The 17,342-nt window shown below is 37.2% G+C and overlaps 1 protein-coding gene across 5 annotated transcripts in view; it reads right to left on the reverse strand.

Moving 5' to 3' along the window:
- Positions 1 to 17,342, reverse strand: part of ATP6V1H (ATPase H+ transporting V1 subunit H) — a 152,435-nt gene that overhangs the window by 101,104 nt on the left and 33,989 nt on the right. For 3 of the 5 annotated variants that reach the window (XR_013178172.1, XM_077166755.1, XM_077166753.1), the window contains exon 7: positions 16,062 to 16,115. The exons of the other annotated variants lie outside the window; for them this stretch is intronic. Coding sequence is in view for 2 of the 3 variants with exons in the window: in XM_077166755.1 (XP_077022870.1) it covers positions 16,062 to 16,115 (54 nt within the window). In the remaining variant the exon portion in view is untranslated. The remainder of the gene's footprint in view (positions 1 to 16,061; positions 16,116 to 17,342) is intronic. 5 annotated transcript variants of the gene reach the window in all.

Raw genomic sequence — 17,342 nt, forward strand, 5'->3', positions numbered from 1 at the left:
CCTCTATCCAGACAAGACAAAATAAAACACACCATCTCCTGGAGACCTTTCTTAACTTTTTTTTTTTAATGAAATGAAATTCTTTTGCATGCTGCTGCAGCCTATAAAGTATTGAACTAACTGGAGTATTGCCAGTTTAGACAGAGAGAGAGACACACGGCTTTTAAAGGGAAAGTTGTGTGTTTTTATGACAGCGTGCAGTTGCCTGTGTGATTAGTGCCTAGGGACCTCCGTTTAGCAGAAATGGTAATAACAGTGATTCAGTCTGGAATCTGGTTGGGCAGTAGGGCAGATACAAGAAAGTGTGTGAGATTTCTACCTTTTAATTCCTACTATCCTATTGTGGCATATATGAATTCTGAAATATAAATAAATTTTCCATCCTTGGAAAGATAGGTTAAATAGTCTCTGAGGTCATTTTAGTCTCCAGGAGGCTGCCATCCCCTCTTCTTAATTTAATTCTGAGCTTTAGGGCCAGCCTAGGGGGTATTGCTTCATTTTTACCCCCCAGGGGGGTAGTCAGGAGTGAGTCCACAGGCCATGGGAGAACAGGACTGCTCTGTGACCAAAATAAATGGGAAAGACATGATTTGAAAAGCTTTGGGAGGTGATGGGTTATTTACACCAGATAATAGGGAAATGGTGTGCTCTCCAATAAACATATATGGTTACTTCCTAGAGCAGGAAGCACTTAAGGGTTGTGGGAATTCCCAGGTCTTTTATGTGTCCTGATTTTGCTCTTTCTAAATGCTATCCTATGTATTCACTTTCTTTTGAAACCTTAAAGCTTTAAGAATTGAGTCTCATTATCATTGTCCTATGTTCCTCATACTTTTTACTATCACCTCCCACAAACTGCTTCTATTTAAGTCACATACCTAATCTCTTAGATGTTTTGTGTCTCAGCCACTGGAAGCTGTCAATTGAGGAATCACTGCTTTTCTCAAGCAAATTGGCTCCTTGAAGTCTTGACTCTCCTTCCCTCCACCTGTTTCTGCTCCTACTTCTTTGACCCCTTTTATCAGTCAGAAAACTCCAGAAGTAATGGTCTCGGGTAGTGAATAAGGGTAGACAAATAGGGACGGTTAAATTGGGGGCATTTCTTCCAACCTTGATTGGTTTATTTTTACTTCATTTTTTTTCTAGTTTCCTCCTCTCTCTACTGAAATCCCACAATTTGGGTTTATAATGTGGCCTAGAACCAGTGTGTATGTGTGTTTTTGTTTTGTTCTTTTTTTTAAGCCTCCCTTGAGAGAATAAATGATGGAGAAAACTAACAAGGTCCTGGTTTCTCTTGCAATAAAATAGCATAACTTCCCTGCTTTTGTGTGCACCTCTTACAGGGGTCGGTTTGGTAGATGGTGTCCTTCCCACCATAGGCAGTATTGGTACATGCAGAAAAATGACACCTTGGTCTCTTGTTTGCAATCCTTTCTCACATAAGTCCTGGGTTATACCCTGTCCAGCTGTGTAGGGTTTTGGTTCGCATGTGCTGCAGCAGTGGACGTAATGAATCATTTACCCAGTGGACATAAAAGGTATTCCAAGTGAATTTTTAAAATTATTGGCATGGACTGGCTACTAGCTAGGAAGTGAGCTTTTAGAGAGAGAAAGCCAAGGGTGGAAGGTTTTTGGTTTGTTTTTTAACTATTTGCTGTAGATGATGAAAAGGTAGGGTTTGCCCTCTTCACGTCTACTCTTCTTCAAAATAGTTGTATCCAAAACTGTTCTTTCCCAATCACCGCCTCTCCCCCCTGTTAAAACAGGAAACAAGGATTGCTTTATGTCCAGCTCCTGAACACATGTAAAATTTGTACAAAAATATCTTCTATGAAAATGATTTGTAATCTGTAGACTTAATACCTGGGAGATGTCTTGAGATGTAAAATCCCCATCCTTTGGGTTGTGGGGTTTTTTTGTTTTCTCCAAATAAATCTGATCTTTAAAGTTCAAAAAAAAAAAAAAATTAACCCTGAAATAGCTGTAATTACTAATAGAAATACCTGAAATCTCACAGGATTGGGGCAACAAAGGCAAAATGAACACAAACTGAAAGCAGAGAAATACTCTATATTACAGGAAAATATCAAGGACAACCAAGCTGATGAGGGAGGATTTGATGTCAAATATTGCTTCTTCCAAACAGAAATGTCACAAGAAAGGATCAAACAAGGAAAGGCATTTCTGGGCCTTTCTTAGCGCCAAAACAAAATCTGTCCTTACCCATATTACCTCTCCCTAAATCTTCCTGACTCTTTACCTTATAACTTCCATGATGAACTTCTAGGTATTTAGTAAGGCTAAAACTAGAGAGGTAGGACTTGACAAATGACATGGGACTTCATTAAAACATGTCCACTTCATTTTTATTGACCTGAATTTTACATGAGATATTTTGTGTGTATTTACAGTAAAATATCTAATCAGTATAAAAACATAGACTAAAAAGTTATTCACAACATGGCCCCATAGTAGTCCTAAGAGATAATCACTATTAGATGTTCTGTGTGTTGCGTTTCAGAAATTTTCTATTATTATATATATGTATTCTTTTGTTCTGAAATAATTTCAAATTTACAGGACTGATGAAGAGCACAAAAGTCGTACAATATATGAATGTATTTTTTTAAAAATTATACTATAACTCTTACTCTACAATTTGTTTTTCTTTGTTTAATAAATCTTGTATAGAAAAATCTATTGCATTTTAACAGCTTTATTTACATGAAGATTTTAAACCCATGGTGCTCTCAACATTAAAGAACTGCTCCTTAATTCAACAACATTTATTAGGTTCCTCTATTATCTGATTTGCAGAATGGACTCCACTTTATTTTCATATAAATTATATTTAAAATACAACCAAAATGGGCTATGCTCTTTATATTGAGGCTTAGTCTTGAAAAGCTTATGTAGGTAGCAGAGAAGCTTAGACTACCTATAAGCATGCCTAAGAGTTATTTCTGGAGGACCTCTTTTGTTGTACAGATGTGGCATCACTCTCTCTAAACCAAACTCCACAAGTGAAATCATCGCCCTCCCCACTTCATGGGACATGACATCAAGGACAGAAAGTCTCCCTGGTGAAGTGGGAGATGACTCCCGGAGATGAATCCAGCCCTGGGACTGTAGGATCAACAATTCCATCCTGACCAAAAAGTGGGGAAAGAAGTGTAACTTATTAAGTATCAGTGGCAGAGAGAGTTCAAATAGAATCGAGATGCTACTCTGGAGGTTACTCTTATACAACCTTCAGTTAGATACTGCTACCTATCATAACCTGCCAAACCCCAACCAGGACCATTCCCATCAATCCTAAAGAACATCTAGGGCAATATACAAGATTCGACAATGGTTCAATGCACTAGTGTAACTGTCCAGAAACCTACAACCTCCAGTGGGTCCCTGGTCCAGATAAGTCCTGAAACCTAGAAGACCCAGGCTCTCCAGAACATCAGCTAGTTCTATCTTTCTACGCCATATTATTAACAACCCCTCCTAATATGAAAAGGTTACAATGGCCATAGGCCAAACACCCCTAAAGAAAGGGATGGAAAGCTCAAAGGTGGTGGTGGAGTTATACACAGAAGACAGGATTTAACAAAAATATGAATGCTGAATCATTAAATTGATATCTCTTTTAGTACTCAGTATTTTAGAGCAGCTAGAAGTAAAAACCTAAAATTGTGAAATTGTAACCCATGTCAAACTCTGAAATATGTTCTACAACCAATTGTAGTGCTCTGCTTTGAAATTCATAACTTGTTTGTATATATGTATTTTCCACAAAAAAAAAAGGAAAAAAGTCAATTGTGATGATAAAAAAATATTTAAGCCCTCTAGCCTCCCACATTCTGGAGCAGCTAGAAGGAAAAATATGAAGGGATTGTATGGTAGTCCGTGACAAACCCTGGGATCTGTCCTGTAACTACTTGTTAAACAGTGCTTTGAAAACTACTGCTTTTTATTTCTTTGCTTTGCATATATGTTATCTATAAAATAAAAAAGTTTAAAAAAAAATCCAACCAAAAATTAAGAAGCTGGTTGCTCTTGCAGTTCTAGCCAACTACCTGACAGCCTCAACCTTAGATGGACTGCACTGTCAGAAACAGAATAAGGGACAGAAGACCTTCATAATGCTCAATGCTTGATAACTCTCTAAAAAAGTTTCTACAAATCTGTACTCAATATTCACTCACCAATTATTTATTGGGTCTTGCCAGCATGGAGCTTACATTTTATAGGTAGAAAATAATGTACAAAATAGTAAGAAAAAAAAAACAGAGTGGGTCAGATTCTGACAAGTTTCATATAAGAAAAGTAACGTTAGAACAAGAAAGAAGAAATGCAGAGAGGTAGCTATGAACAGCATAGCCCCAGGAGGGGGGTGGGGGTGAGGGGTGGGAGGGGCCACAATGCTGATGTGACAGAGCTTTGGAAAAGCCTGCCACACTCTAGGGGAAAGTGATCACCACTGCAGTGTGGTAGAGCTGATGGACAGATCAAATCACGCCAAAAAAGAATACAGTGCCACACATACAAATGCAGCTCTCTCTTACGTGTCCTCTTTACCAAGTCACTCTCCCCTCTTAACACTCTTCAGTGGTTTCCCACTGCCAGGGAAAAAACTGAAAACTCTGAAGTGGTCTCTAAGGCACTGCCTGCCTTCCCACTCACCGCCCCTGTGCTCATACTGTTCCTACCGCACTGGTTTGGTTCTCATTTCCCTGCCCCTGTTCATCACCCATGCTTTTCCTCTACCTGAGGAGTAGGTCCTCATCTCCTCCACCTACACCAGAAAGGCTGAGCTAACCTGCGTCCCCCCCACACAGGCATCCCCTCTACACTCTAAAAGGAACTTGAACCCTTCCCTTAAAGTAACTACCACAAGTATACTTCAATAACCAACTGTGTAGTTACTGGTTTAATGTCATTCTGCCAGACACAATAGGTGTCCTCTGAAGGCAGGAATCAGGACCATCTTGAACTCTACTGGGCTTTTCAGCAAAGTGCTTTGTACTAGAAGGCATGCAATGAATATTTCTTGAATGAATGAACAAATGAAGTGCAAACAAACTTCATCTCTTACACGGATGATTCCAAATGATTGGACCCTAAAACACAAGGTTCAAAGTTTTAAAAGTCTAAAATTTTGACCAAAATTTCTATACTGACATTAATCAATACTGAAATATATACAGTGTAATACTATAACCCTATTTCTTTTTGGAACCAAGACCAAATCTGATTGGTTGTTAAAATTATTTCTTGGGCGGGCCGCGGTGGCTCAGCGGGCAAGAGTGCTTGCCTGCCATGCCGGAGGACCCCGGTTCGATTCCCGGCCCCAGCCCATGTAAAACACAAACAAACAAACAAACAAAAAAAAAAAATAATAAAATAAAAAAATGTTAAAAAAAAAAAAAAAATTATTTCTTAAGGTAATTACGAACTTTATATAATCATTTAATAATATATTCTTTTTTAAGTTATGCCAATTTGAGAACTAATATAAACTGCTAATCAATTTTGAATTAGACCCGAAGTCAGCCTATTCCACCAGAAAATAGTTATGGCAAAAGAACTCATTCAGCCAGATAACAGTTTCCATTCAAATTGCTAAAATAATTCATTTCTCCAATAATAAATTACTACTTGTATTTGAGCTGACAACAAAATAGATACTCATGAAAAAAAAGATGTTTTAAACATTCCTTATGACCTGAACACTATTTTCCTTTTGTTTTAATGTCATTCAAGCATATTTGTTCTTCACTGTAAAATTTTTCTGTTTATTTTGCAATCCAAATGGATTCAGTAACCTCCACCCCTACCAATAAACTGTCAAAAAAAACGAGGGTGCAAGGGTAGTTCAGTGGTAGGCTTCTTACTCCACTATGCGGGAGACCTGGGTTTGATTGTCAGCCCATGCACTTTTCCCACGCCACCAAAAAAAAAAAAAAAAAAAAAATACAACAAACGATGCTGCAATAATGGATAGTGTGGTAGTCAGGTTCAGATGTCAACTAGGCCAGGTGAAGGTGCCTAGATCTGTTGCTGTGGACCTGAGCCAATGGCATGTGAAGCTCATCTGTCGCTGATTACATCTGCAGTCGGCTAGGAGGCGTGCCTGCTGCAATGAATGATGTTTAATTGGTTGGATCCTTAAATGAGAGAGTGCAATGTAGCACAGCCCAAGCAGCTCAGCATACCTCACTTCAGCACTTGCAGCTTAGCCCAGGCCTTTGGAGATGCAGAAAAGAATCACCCCGGGGAAAGCTGCTGGAACCCAGAGGCCTGGAGAGAAGGCCAGCAAAGATTGCCCTGTGCCTTCCCGTGTAAGAAAGAAACTCAGTTGAAAGTCAGCTGCCTTTCCTCTGAAGAACTATATGTTTTTAACTAAATAAATCCCTTTTTATCAAAAGTCAATCCATCTCTGGTGTGTCACATTCTGGCAGCTCTGGCAGACTAAAACAGATAGTCACATGGAAAAAGAATGACATATGACCCCTACCATAGAGCATACAAAAAAAAAAAAGAAAAACACTTTTTAAAAGACTATTTAACATTTAATGATATTTTTCAAAACACTTTAATATTTATTTCCCTTTTAATAATACAGCTCATTATTAAAATACCCATTTTTCAGAAGAACACAAAGGATACAGGACAAAATGAAGAGTTGGTAGGGAATTGGAACAAATGAAATTGACTTTGTTGATGGGAATATAAACTGCCTTAGAAAACTGAAAGCTAGTATCTATAAAACTAAATGTACATAGACCCTGTTACCCAGCAATTCAGTTACAGAATTTAATGCTTCAGAAATGTGTCACATCTATTAAAAGGCCTGTGGTTCATTCATAGCAGGATTATTCAATAGCCAAAACCTAAAAGCAGCCCAAGCATCCTCAGTAAGAGAATGAATCCCATTCATATTATGAAACATCACAAAGCAGTGAAAAAGAATGAGTTACTGCTAAATGCAATGTGACTGAAGCTCACGGATACAATATTGAGTGAGAGAATCCAGGACATGAGAGCTCACACTCTGTGATTCCACTTATATGGAGTGCAAAACTAACCCATGGTAATGAGTGTCATTAAACACCCACCCTCATGGGGAGGGAAGAGCGGATACGCAAGAAGAGGAAAGGAAAGAGAGGGAGAGGATAAAGGGAGGGAACACTGGAACAGATATCAGAAGTTCTACATGATTTAATGCAAATCATTTAACCTCTTCAAGGATCTTTCATGATCCATAAAGAAAAATAATACTAGATCTATCACACTGAAAAAAGAAAATCTGCTATGAGACTCAAATTGGTTTCTATAAAGCACTAAACAATTGTAAGGTACACTGTTACCACTGCATCATATTCAAGAGCTAAATACATACAGCCCAAGAATTTTATTTGTTGGCTTATTAAAAGAGAGCCTCTAGTCAATGTTCTTAAAAAAACTAAATTAAGATGTAGTCTTACACAAAAAGTAATTTCACTATTAATTTACAAATTCATAAATCTCCTTCAAGTACTGCTTTCAATCTAATTCGCTTAGGCATGTAATTCAATTATCTGTCTACTGGGATTCTTTTGTATAGTGAAAAACTATTGTGGACTGCTTAAGTAAGAAAATATGAGTTACTTTAAAAAACTGCTTTGTGTACAGCTTCCAAGAAAATATCTAATGCATAGCACTGGGTCACCTTATGCAGTATGGGTGCTACAGTGTGAGAATAAACGTAAAAAAAAAAAAAGCCTTGCACTCAAATTCTTTGCCATTTAATTTTCTTGTGTAATGCCAGAGTATACCACCAGGAAAATGCTTTCACAACTCTGATCAGAAAAACAAAACTAATAAGTTACTATGTTTTCCTCCTTTTCTTAGAATTCATTCTGTGCTTATCTTTTAATGACTCTGAGTATAATAAAAATATTAAATTTGGGTTCAGGAGACAAAAAAAAAAAGGAACTATGACAACAACCTAAGAATTACCTTAGATATGGTGTTCTCAAAAGCAGTGGGGACAGCCAGGGCAATGGGCTGAGCCCCCAATCTTGGGGTTTGTTCATATGAAACTTAATCCCACAAAGGATGGGCTAAACCTACTTAAAATTAAGTCTAAGAGTCACCCCCAAAAGGACCTCTTTTGTTGCTCAGATGTGGCCTCTCCCTCTCAGCCAACACAACAAGCAAAGTCACTGCTCTGCCCCTCTCTACATGGGACATAACTCCCAGGGGTGTGGACCTTCCTGGTGGCATGGGACAGAAATCCTAGAATGAGCTGGGACTCAGCAATTGGGAAAACCTTGTCGATCAGAAGGGGGAAGAGAAAATGAGGCAAAATAAAGTGTCAATGGCTGAGAGATTCAAAATGGAGTCAAGAGGTTGTCCTGAGGGTTATTCTTATGCATTAAATGGATGCCACCTTTTTAGTTAAGGTGTAACAGAGACTCTGGAGGGAACTGCCTGAAAATGTAGAGCTGTGTTCCAGTAGCCATGTTTCTTGAAGATGACTGTATAATGATATAGCTTTCGCAGTGTGACTGTGTGATTGTAAAAACTTTGTATCTGATGCTTCTTTTATCTACCTTATGGACGGATGGGTGAAATATATGGATTAAAAGTGGATGAACGATGGGGAAACAAATGTTGAAGTGAATTTAGTGGATTGAAATGCTGGTGATCAGTGGGGGGGGGGGGGGGTGGTATATATGATTTTTTTTCTGTTTTCTTTTTGTTTCTTTTTCTGAATTGATGCAAATGTTCTGAGAGGTGATCGTGGTGATGAATATACTACTATGTGATAAAAAAAAGAATGCTCATATTGTATGTTGGTTGGTTTTATTAGTGAAAAAAAATTTTTTTAATTACCTTACATAAATAACAGTGCTCTTGAAACTTACTCAAAAAAGACATGCAACTAATTGTGAATCTCTCTGGGTTCCCACAGCTGCGTTCATACAGCTCGCAAGTATGAGAAGACTACAACTGAACTGCACGACCCACACTGAGTGGAAAAACCTAACAGGCCTGATTTCTGCTATTTGGGCAGTACATCTGATGTACTTAACAGTGTTATAAAGAACTAAATGAGGGAAGTCCTTTCTCTCTTCTAAAAAGCATCATGTCAGCATAGTCCAAGCAATAAAACATTACAAGGATATTAGATATGCCACAGAAAACACTTTAAGGTGTTTGACCAAAAGCCAAAAAGAGCTAAGTTTTTTTTTTCCTTATTTCTAAAATGAGACTTGCAAACATTACACTAAGTAAAAGAAACCAATAACAAAAGACCACATATTATATGATTCCATTTCTATCCAGAAGAGGCAAACCTATAGTAGGAGAAAGCAGATTAGTGGTTTCCATGGGTTGGAAGGAGAGAAAAGGAAATAGGAAACGACTGTTAAGTGGGTACGGGGTTTCTTTCTGAAGTGGTGAAATGACTGTAGGTAATGGTTGCACAACTCTGTGAATATACTAAAAATCACTGAACTGTAAATAGATGAATTTTACGTTATGTGAAATATATTTTAAGAGACTAAAAAAATAAATAAATTTTTAAATTAACTTCTTCCCTCACACTAGCCACATTTCCAAGTGCTCAGCAGCTACATGTTTCTAGCAGCTATCATATTGAGCAGAGCAGATATTGATCATTTCCATCATCGGAGAAAGTTCTAATGGACAGAACCGTCCCAGAACACTAACTACATGGCAAGATAAAATAAGCAGTAAGTACAACCTGACCACATAATCATTTACTCACTGCAACAGCTAATGCTAAATTGGATCTGCATCAAAAATAGTCAAAGCAGACCAGAAAACTTTTAGAAGAAAATGTAGGGAACATCTTATAAATCTTGTGATCAGAGGTGGTTTCCTAGACCTTACACCCAAAGTATGAGCAATGAAAAAAGAAACAGATAAATAGATCTCCTCAAAGTTAAACACTTTTGTGCATCAAAGAACTTTGTCAAGAAAGTAAAAGGGCAGCCTACACAATAGGATACAATATTTGGATACCACATATCAGATAAAGGTTTAATATCCAGAATATATAAAGAAATTCTAAAACCCAACAAAAAAGACAAGCCAATTAAAAAACGGGCAAAGACATTAGTAAGCATTTTTCAGAGGAAATACAAATGGCATATGAAAAGATCCTCAATCTTACCAGCTATTAGGGAAATGCAAATCAAAACCACAATGAGATATCTTCTCACACCCACTAGAATGGCCACATCAAAAAAAAACAGAAAACGACAAATGCTGGAGAAGATGTGGAAAAAGAGGCACATTATCCACTGCTGGTAGGAATGTACAATGGGCAAATACTGTGGAAGGCAGTTTGATGGTTCCTCAGGAAGCTAAGTATAAAACTGCCATATGAGCCAGCAATCCTATTACTAGGCATGTATTCAGAGCCACTGAAGACAAGGACCCAAACGGACATTTGCACACCGATGTTTATGGCAGTTTTATTCACAAATGCCAAGAGATGAAAATAGCCCACGTGTCCATCAATGGATGAATGGCTAAACAATCTGTGGCATATACAGTCAATGGCATATTAAGCAGCCGTAAAACAGAATAAAGTCAGGAAGCATGTAACAACGTGGATGAACCTTGAGGACATCATGCTAGGTGAAGTTAGCCAGAAACGAAAGGACAAATACTATAGGGTCTCACTAATATGAACTAACATCAATGAGTGAACTCTGAGAGTTAAAGTTAAGCATATAGGTTATCAGGAGATAGAAAGAGAGTAGAGATTGGGTATTTGGTGCTGAAGGCATATAGAATGTGCAATAGGACTGATTGTAAAGCTCCAGAAATGGATAGCACAATACTATTTGATGGTAGCACTATAATAATGTAAGTACACTGAATGAAGCTGAATGTGAGTATGGTTGAAAGAGAAGGGCTTGGGGGCATGTACGACACCACAAGAAAAGATGGAAAATAAAAACTGAGATGGCATAACTTCGTAATGCCTAAAGGGGACAGTGATGGTGATTAAATGTACAAATAAAAGAATGTTTTTGCATGAAGGAAAACAAATGAATGTCAACATTTGCAAGGTGTTGAAAATCGGATGATACACAGGAAAAAAAATACAATCAATGCAAGTTAGGGTCTATAGTTAACAGTAATATTGCTATATGCTTTTGTTTAATGTAACAAAGGCAATATGCCAAAATTAAATGCAAATAAGCAGGAGAAATGGGGGAGGGGTATGGATTCTTTGGAGAAGAAAAGGAAATGTCCTCATATAGACTGTGGTGTTGAAGGCACAGCTATGTGATTAAAAGAGGAACCCACTGACTTTTTACTTAGATTGGATTGTATGATGTGTGAATAAAACTGTTTAAAAATGAGCAAAGAGCTACAAAGTGCTGGAGAAAATATGTTGGTAGGGAAGCTGGGAGGGACCTTCCATTCTGGAAGGCAGGGTGGTGACTCCACGGGAGGGTAGGGGTGGGGATGCCAAATGATCCTGAAACCCCAATGCTAGGTATATACTTGGAGGAAGTGAGAGTGGGGGTGCCAATGGACATTTGCACACTGGTGTTTATGGCTGCGGTTTTTCTGATCTGTAAGAATGGAGGTAGCCTAAGGGTTTATCAACTGAGGAATGGATGAGGGAACTGTGGTATATACATTCAACGGACTAATGAGTGGCTGCAAGAAGGAATGAAGTTGTGAAGCATGTAACTAGGTAAATGAACCCTGAGTACAGTATGTTGAATGAAATGTCAGAAACAAAAAAAAGAAATATTTCCATACCTCACTTATATGGACTAACTATAATACACAAACTTGGAGAATTGAAATTGAGAGTATAGCTTACCAGGTTAAGGCCTACTGTAAAGGTTCCTATATTGTAAGCTCTTAGTCGTCACATCTACTTTGAAATTGTAACTGTTATTTCTAAACTCTGAGATGCTGAACTATCTACGTATAACCTGGTCATTCCCTGGAACTTTGGGTATTTGTGTGACATGTGAGACTCAGAGTTAGAGTTCTGAAGCTATGACAGTCAGCATTAGCGCATTCAGCAACTATTTAAAAAGTTGAAAAAGTGATCAGACTTCAAGAGATATAAATGAAGCTGAGTTAGATAGGACTAAGGTAAACCAGAATACAGGGTAAAGGATGATACTGTCTATACTTTAAGACTTCAACTTCCATGAGAGACCAAAGGAAGAGATATTTATTTGGTGCAAAATTCATATTTTGGAAACAATAAATAATTTAACTTATATGGTCAGTTTATTCGAACATAGAAACTTGAACAGGGCATAAGATCTTGTTGGTTTGTACAAGTCAATGTGATGCCCCCCGATACATCCCAGAGTAATTTTGGCAGAGAATAAAAAAGTATTTGCAAAGCCCCCTGGAAGTACTGGGGAGAAAGGAGAAAATATACAACTTCCATACCTGGGGAATTCCTAATACTCACAAGCATTGGGGACAACCAATTTAATAGGTTTGACCTCAAACTTTGGGCTTCCCCTATGAAACTTAATCCTGCAAGGAGACGTTAAGCCTACTTATAATCACTATGCCTCTAAACCAACTCACTGCCCTCCCCTCTATTTGGGAAATGTAAATCTCCCTGGCAATGTGAGACACAACTCCGGGGATGAGCTGGAACCCAGCATCATGGGATTAAGAAAGGCTTCTTGACCAAAAGGGGGAAGAGAGAAATGAGACAAAATAAAGTTTCAAAGTGACTGAGAGATCTCAAACAGAGTCGAGAGGTTATCCTGGAGGTTATTCTTATTCTTTTTTTTTTCTTTAATATTTTTATTGATAAAACAATATGCAAATATTCTTAACATACAAACATTCCATACATGGTGTACAATCACTGGCTCACAATATCATCACATAGTAGTATATTCATCACCATGATCATTTTTTAGAACATTTGCATCACTCCAAAAAAAGAAATTAAAAGAAAAAAGAAAAAACTCATACATACCATACCCTTTACAAGAATTCTTATTCTTTATACAGATATCCCTTTTTAGCTTATGGTATATTAGAATAGCTAGAAGGAAACACCTGAAACAGTTGAATTGTATTCCAGGTAGCCTTGATCTTAAAGACAAATTGTATAACTATAAAGTTTTTACAGTGTGGCCATGTGATTGTGAAAACCTTGCGGCTGATGCTACCTTTATCCAAGTTATTGACTGATGAGTAAAAAAATTAATAAATAATGGGGATAGATTTACCCAAATCTACCCCCAAAATTGGGTAAATTGCAATACTAGTGACCAATGAGAGGGAGGAGTAAAGGGTATCAGATGAATGGGTTTTTTCTTTCCTTTTTTCTCTTTCTTCTCCTGGAATGATGCAAATATTCTAAAAATGATCATGGTGATGAATACAAAAATATGTGATGATATTGTCAGCCATTGATTGTATACTTTGGATGGACTGTTTGGTGCATGAAGATATCTCAATAAAAATATTTTTAAAAAAAAACAGCCAAGGCACCTCAGTCTCTCCAAGCCCAACTCTGCAAGTGAAATCATTGCCCTCCCCCCCTACATAGGAAATGATATCCAGGGGTGAAAATTTCCCTGGTGGCGAGGGAGAGGACTCCAAGGGATGAATCCAGACCTGGCACTATGGGATTAACAATTACATCCTGACCAAATGGGGGAAAAGAAGTGTAATTAATAAAGTATCAGTGGCAGAGAGAGTTCATATAGAGTCAAGAGGCTACAGTGGAGGTCGCTCTTAAGCAAGCTTCAGTTAGATATTGCTACTTATCATAACCTGCCAACCCCCAATCCTAAAAAACACCTAGGTCAATATAAAAGATTTCATGGGGATTACAGACACTAGAGTAATGTGCCAGAAACCTACAACCTCCAGATGGGTCCCTGGTCCAGAGAAGTCTTGAAACCTAGCCCAGCCTCTCCAGAACATCAGATAGTTTCATCTCCCTACCCCATTTAAGTGACAGACCCTCCCAATATCAAAACTTTAGAATTGCCATAGCCCAAATAACTCCAATGAGAGGTATGGAAAGATCAAAGGTGATGGTGGAATTATACATAGAAGATAGGACTTAACAAATGAAAATAAATGCTAAATTATTAAACTGATATCTCTTTTAGTCTCCAGTATTTTAGAGCAGCTAGAAGTAAAAACCTAAAATTGTGAAATTGTAACCCATGTCAAAGTCTGAAATATGTTCTATGACTAACTGTGGTGCTGTGCTTGGAAATGTATAGCTTTTTTGTGTATATGTTATTGTTCACAAAAAATGAATGAAAAAAAAGTTGATTGTGAAGATAAAAAAGTACTTAAGCCCTCTAGCCTCCTATACTCTGGGGCAGCTAGAAGGAAAAATATGAGAGGATGGTATAGTAGCCCATGACAAACTCTGGGATCTGTCCTGTAACCACTTTTTGAAGAGTGTTTTAAAAACTATTGCTTTTTTATTTCTTTGTTTTATATATATGTTATACTACACAATAAAAAAAGTTAAAAAAAAATAGCCAAAGCAAAGAACACAGTCAACTATTGGAGCTCGGAATCATTTTGGTCTCCTACACACATGCATAAATAAAGCTGGTAGTGGGGGGAAAATGAAACAAGCAAGAAGAATCCCAGGTTCTTTCAAATGAAAATGAATGTTGAATTAATCCTCCTAAGTTTGAGAGGGATCAAAGCTATTTCTGTTTTGTCAATGCATTAGCATAAAAATCACTTTCCAAGGCTGTGCTGCTTCCTCAGGAGAACAGAAGACCTATAACTCACATTCAAGACCAGAAAAGAAATTACTTGACTGTTTAACGTAAGTACATAGAATCTGACCTAGTTTATTTTCACATTTAGGTAAAGACAATCATAACGCATTGTAAGGAAATTTCACTTTTGTAACGTCACCTAAATAAAAATGGTTTGTAATGATGCACTCATAGTTACAATGATACTTCTGTGGCCATTTTGAAAGGTAATGTTGAATCATGTTTATTTTCCATTTGGTAATGTAAAACTATTTTTATTTTATACTGACATCAAGTGGCAATGCGATGCAATGCAGTCTACAAACTGCTTTTCCTTCTCTGAAAATCTAAAAGGATTTAAAGGTAAAATACCAGTGTTTTAAAAGCTTGAGTAGATTCTGTGAAGTGAGAGAAACCTAAAATTCAGCTGTCTTGGAAAAAAATATTTCTCTAGAGTTCTGAGCACTTGTTAGCTGTATGATCTCGAGTGATATGCCTTTTCCTACAGCTGCACTTGGCTCACCTACAAAATTGGCTGTAGTGTGACTCACCTTAAAGAGGGCATGTGAGTTTTATAGGAGATGTGAACATAAAATGAACAAGACAGCACCAGGTACACAGCAAGTGCTCACTCTATATTAGCTACCAGGTTAAGAAGACTTAAAAGACAAATATCAAAGGAAAAGCCAAATATTCCTATTAAAAGACAAATATCAAAGGAAAGGCGCACACCTGACCCTCAACCTAAAAGATGTCTGTTTTTCAAGATAAGAACCATCCAAAAGCATAAGAGACAGTCAAAATGTTCAGGTTTGAGGGGCCCTAAAGGGAATAAGGTAGGAAATCAAAGGCCTTTTTTTTTCTCACAAATACTCTGATGCTTATTCCATTTGGGGTATCCCATTTTGGGACATTGAAATGGATTTAGAAACATTTAGCTGTTGGACAGACTTCAGACAGTTTATCAGTCAACTAGAGTTTGAAGAGAGAAGTTTTCTGATTACTAGCTACAGTGGCACAACTTAATTTAGACTCTTGCTTTGATTCTCAGGCCTGAAATAGAGTGGTCTTAAAAAAAAGAGCAATGTATCATGTCTACCAATAGAAAGCATGATCGCCAAAGACCATGAACATTCCTGTACAGTCGTATAAAATGTACCTAACTGGAGGTGACACATCAAATACATGGATTCACATTTTGGAAACAAATAAAACATCTTCAAAATTTTAAATTTTTATGAGTTAAAATACCTTCTATTCAGAGTGTTAGGAGGCCAGGGAGTTATGAAGGAATATACTTACATCACTTGAAGAGACTGTTCCTGTTTCAACAGCAACACCGCTACCACGCAGTTTCTATTACGAAATAAATAACTTATTACTTAGTTTTGTTTTTAATTTTATCCTAATTTATCAGCTTAGGGAAGGGAGCTAGGTAAATTTTATAATTTTTTTTCTAATCCTACTTAATAGTCTATCATCAGCTAATCAACAGCATTGGGATGATACAAAGTATTCTAAATATTGCAATTTTCCAGGTAATATCATAATCGGTAAGGCACTAAAAATATATTAGAAATACTAAGCTCCACCTAAATTTCCTAAGTGAAGGTGGTGCAAATTGCCAATCTCAGGATTTACTTACTAAATTGTTTACCAATAGGACAACTGCTTTAAGCTGAACTATCAACACTACATTCTGTGGTGATGCTTTAGAAATAGGAGGTTGGCAATGGAAAGATACTACCTGGGACCTAAAAAATCAAGCTCTGCATAGCAATTCTAACACATTATAATGACAATCAAAATCACAAATATTACATAAAAATGACCAAATAAAATTTAAAGTCGAAAGCCGCAGGTCTGAAAGTGTAAGAAAAAAGCAACAATGAATTTCTGACAGGAAGGTCTGATTTTGTTTTAATAAATATTTTCATCTAAGTGCTAGGCATTAATCTCCAGGACCCAAGTACATGCTCTAAATAACAAAAAAAAGGCTCCTACATGTCACAAAAAAAGCAAACAACGAAATATCCAAACGTTCAACCTACTTGGACTTCTGAAAGTTCATTTCTGTTAGAATCATGAAATTATGGCCCTTATTTAAAAAGGAAAAACATTCATGATGGAGAAAAAAAGAGACCTTCCGTATATAGCACTGTCAAATGAGACTTAATCAAAGTTCAAAAGTTAAATAAAATCCCAAATAATCATATCCCTGATATTCGTTAAACAAAAGGTCTATAATTTAATCCTAATAAAGTGCTATGAAGAAAGGTTGACCTGCAGCAACAGAGCCTGAGCAAAGGTTTTCCAGAGCCAAGCAGAAGCAGAGACCAAACCCTCAGAAAAGTGAAGCCGGGACCAGGGTACCCTGAAAAGTCACCCTGCAGTAGCCGAACTTAAAAGGCAGAAATGCCACACCAAGATTTAATAAAGCCAAAGACCCTTGATAAATAGAACGTACTAGAAATAGACAGAAAACACCTTTAAATGCTTTTATCTTTAATACCAGGAAGCTCAATTCTAACGGAAACTGTTATCAACACTGAAATAGTTCCCTTCACTAGTAAAATTACTTTC

Source organism: Tamandua tetradactyla, chromosome 6 (genome assembly GCF_023851605.1).
Source record: "Tamandua tetradactyla isolate mTamTet1 chromosome 6, mTamTet1.pri, whole genome shotgun sequence".
In the NCBI taxonomy this organism is placed as follows: domain Eukaryota; kingdom Metazoa; phylum Chordata; class Mammalia; order Pilosa; family Myrmecophagidae; genus Tamandua; species Tamandua tetradactyla.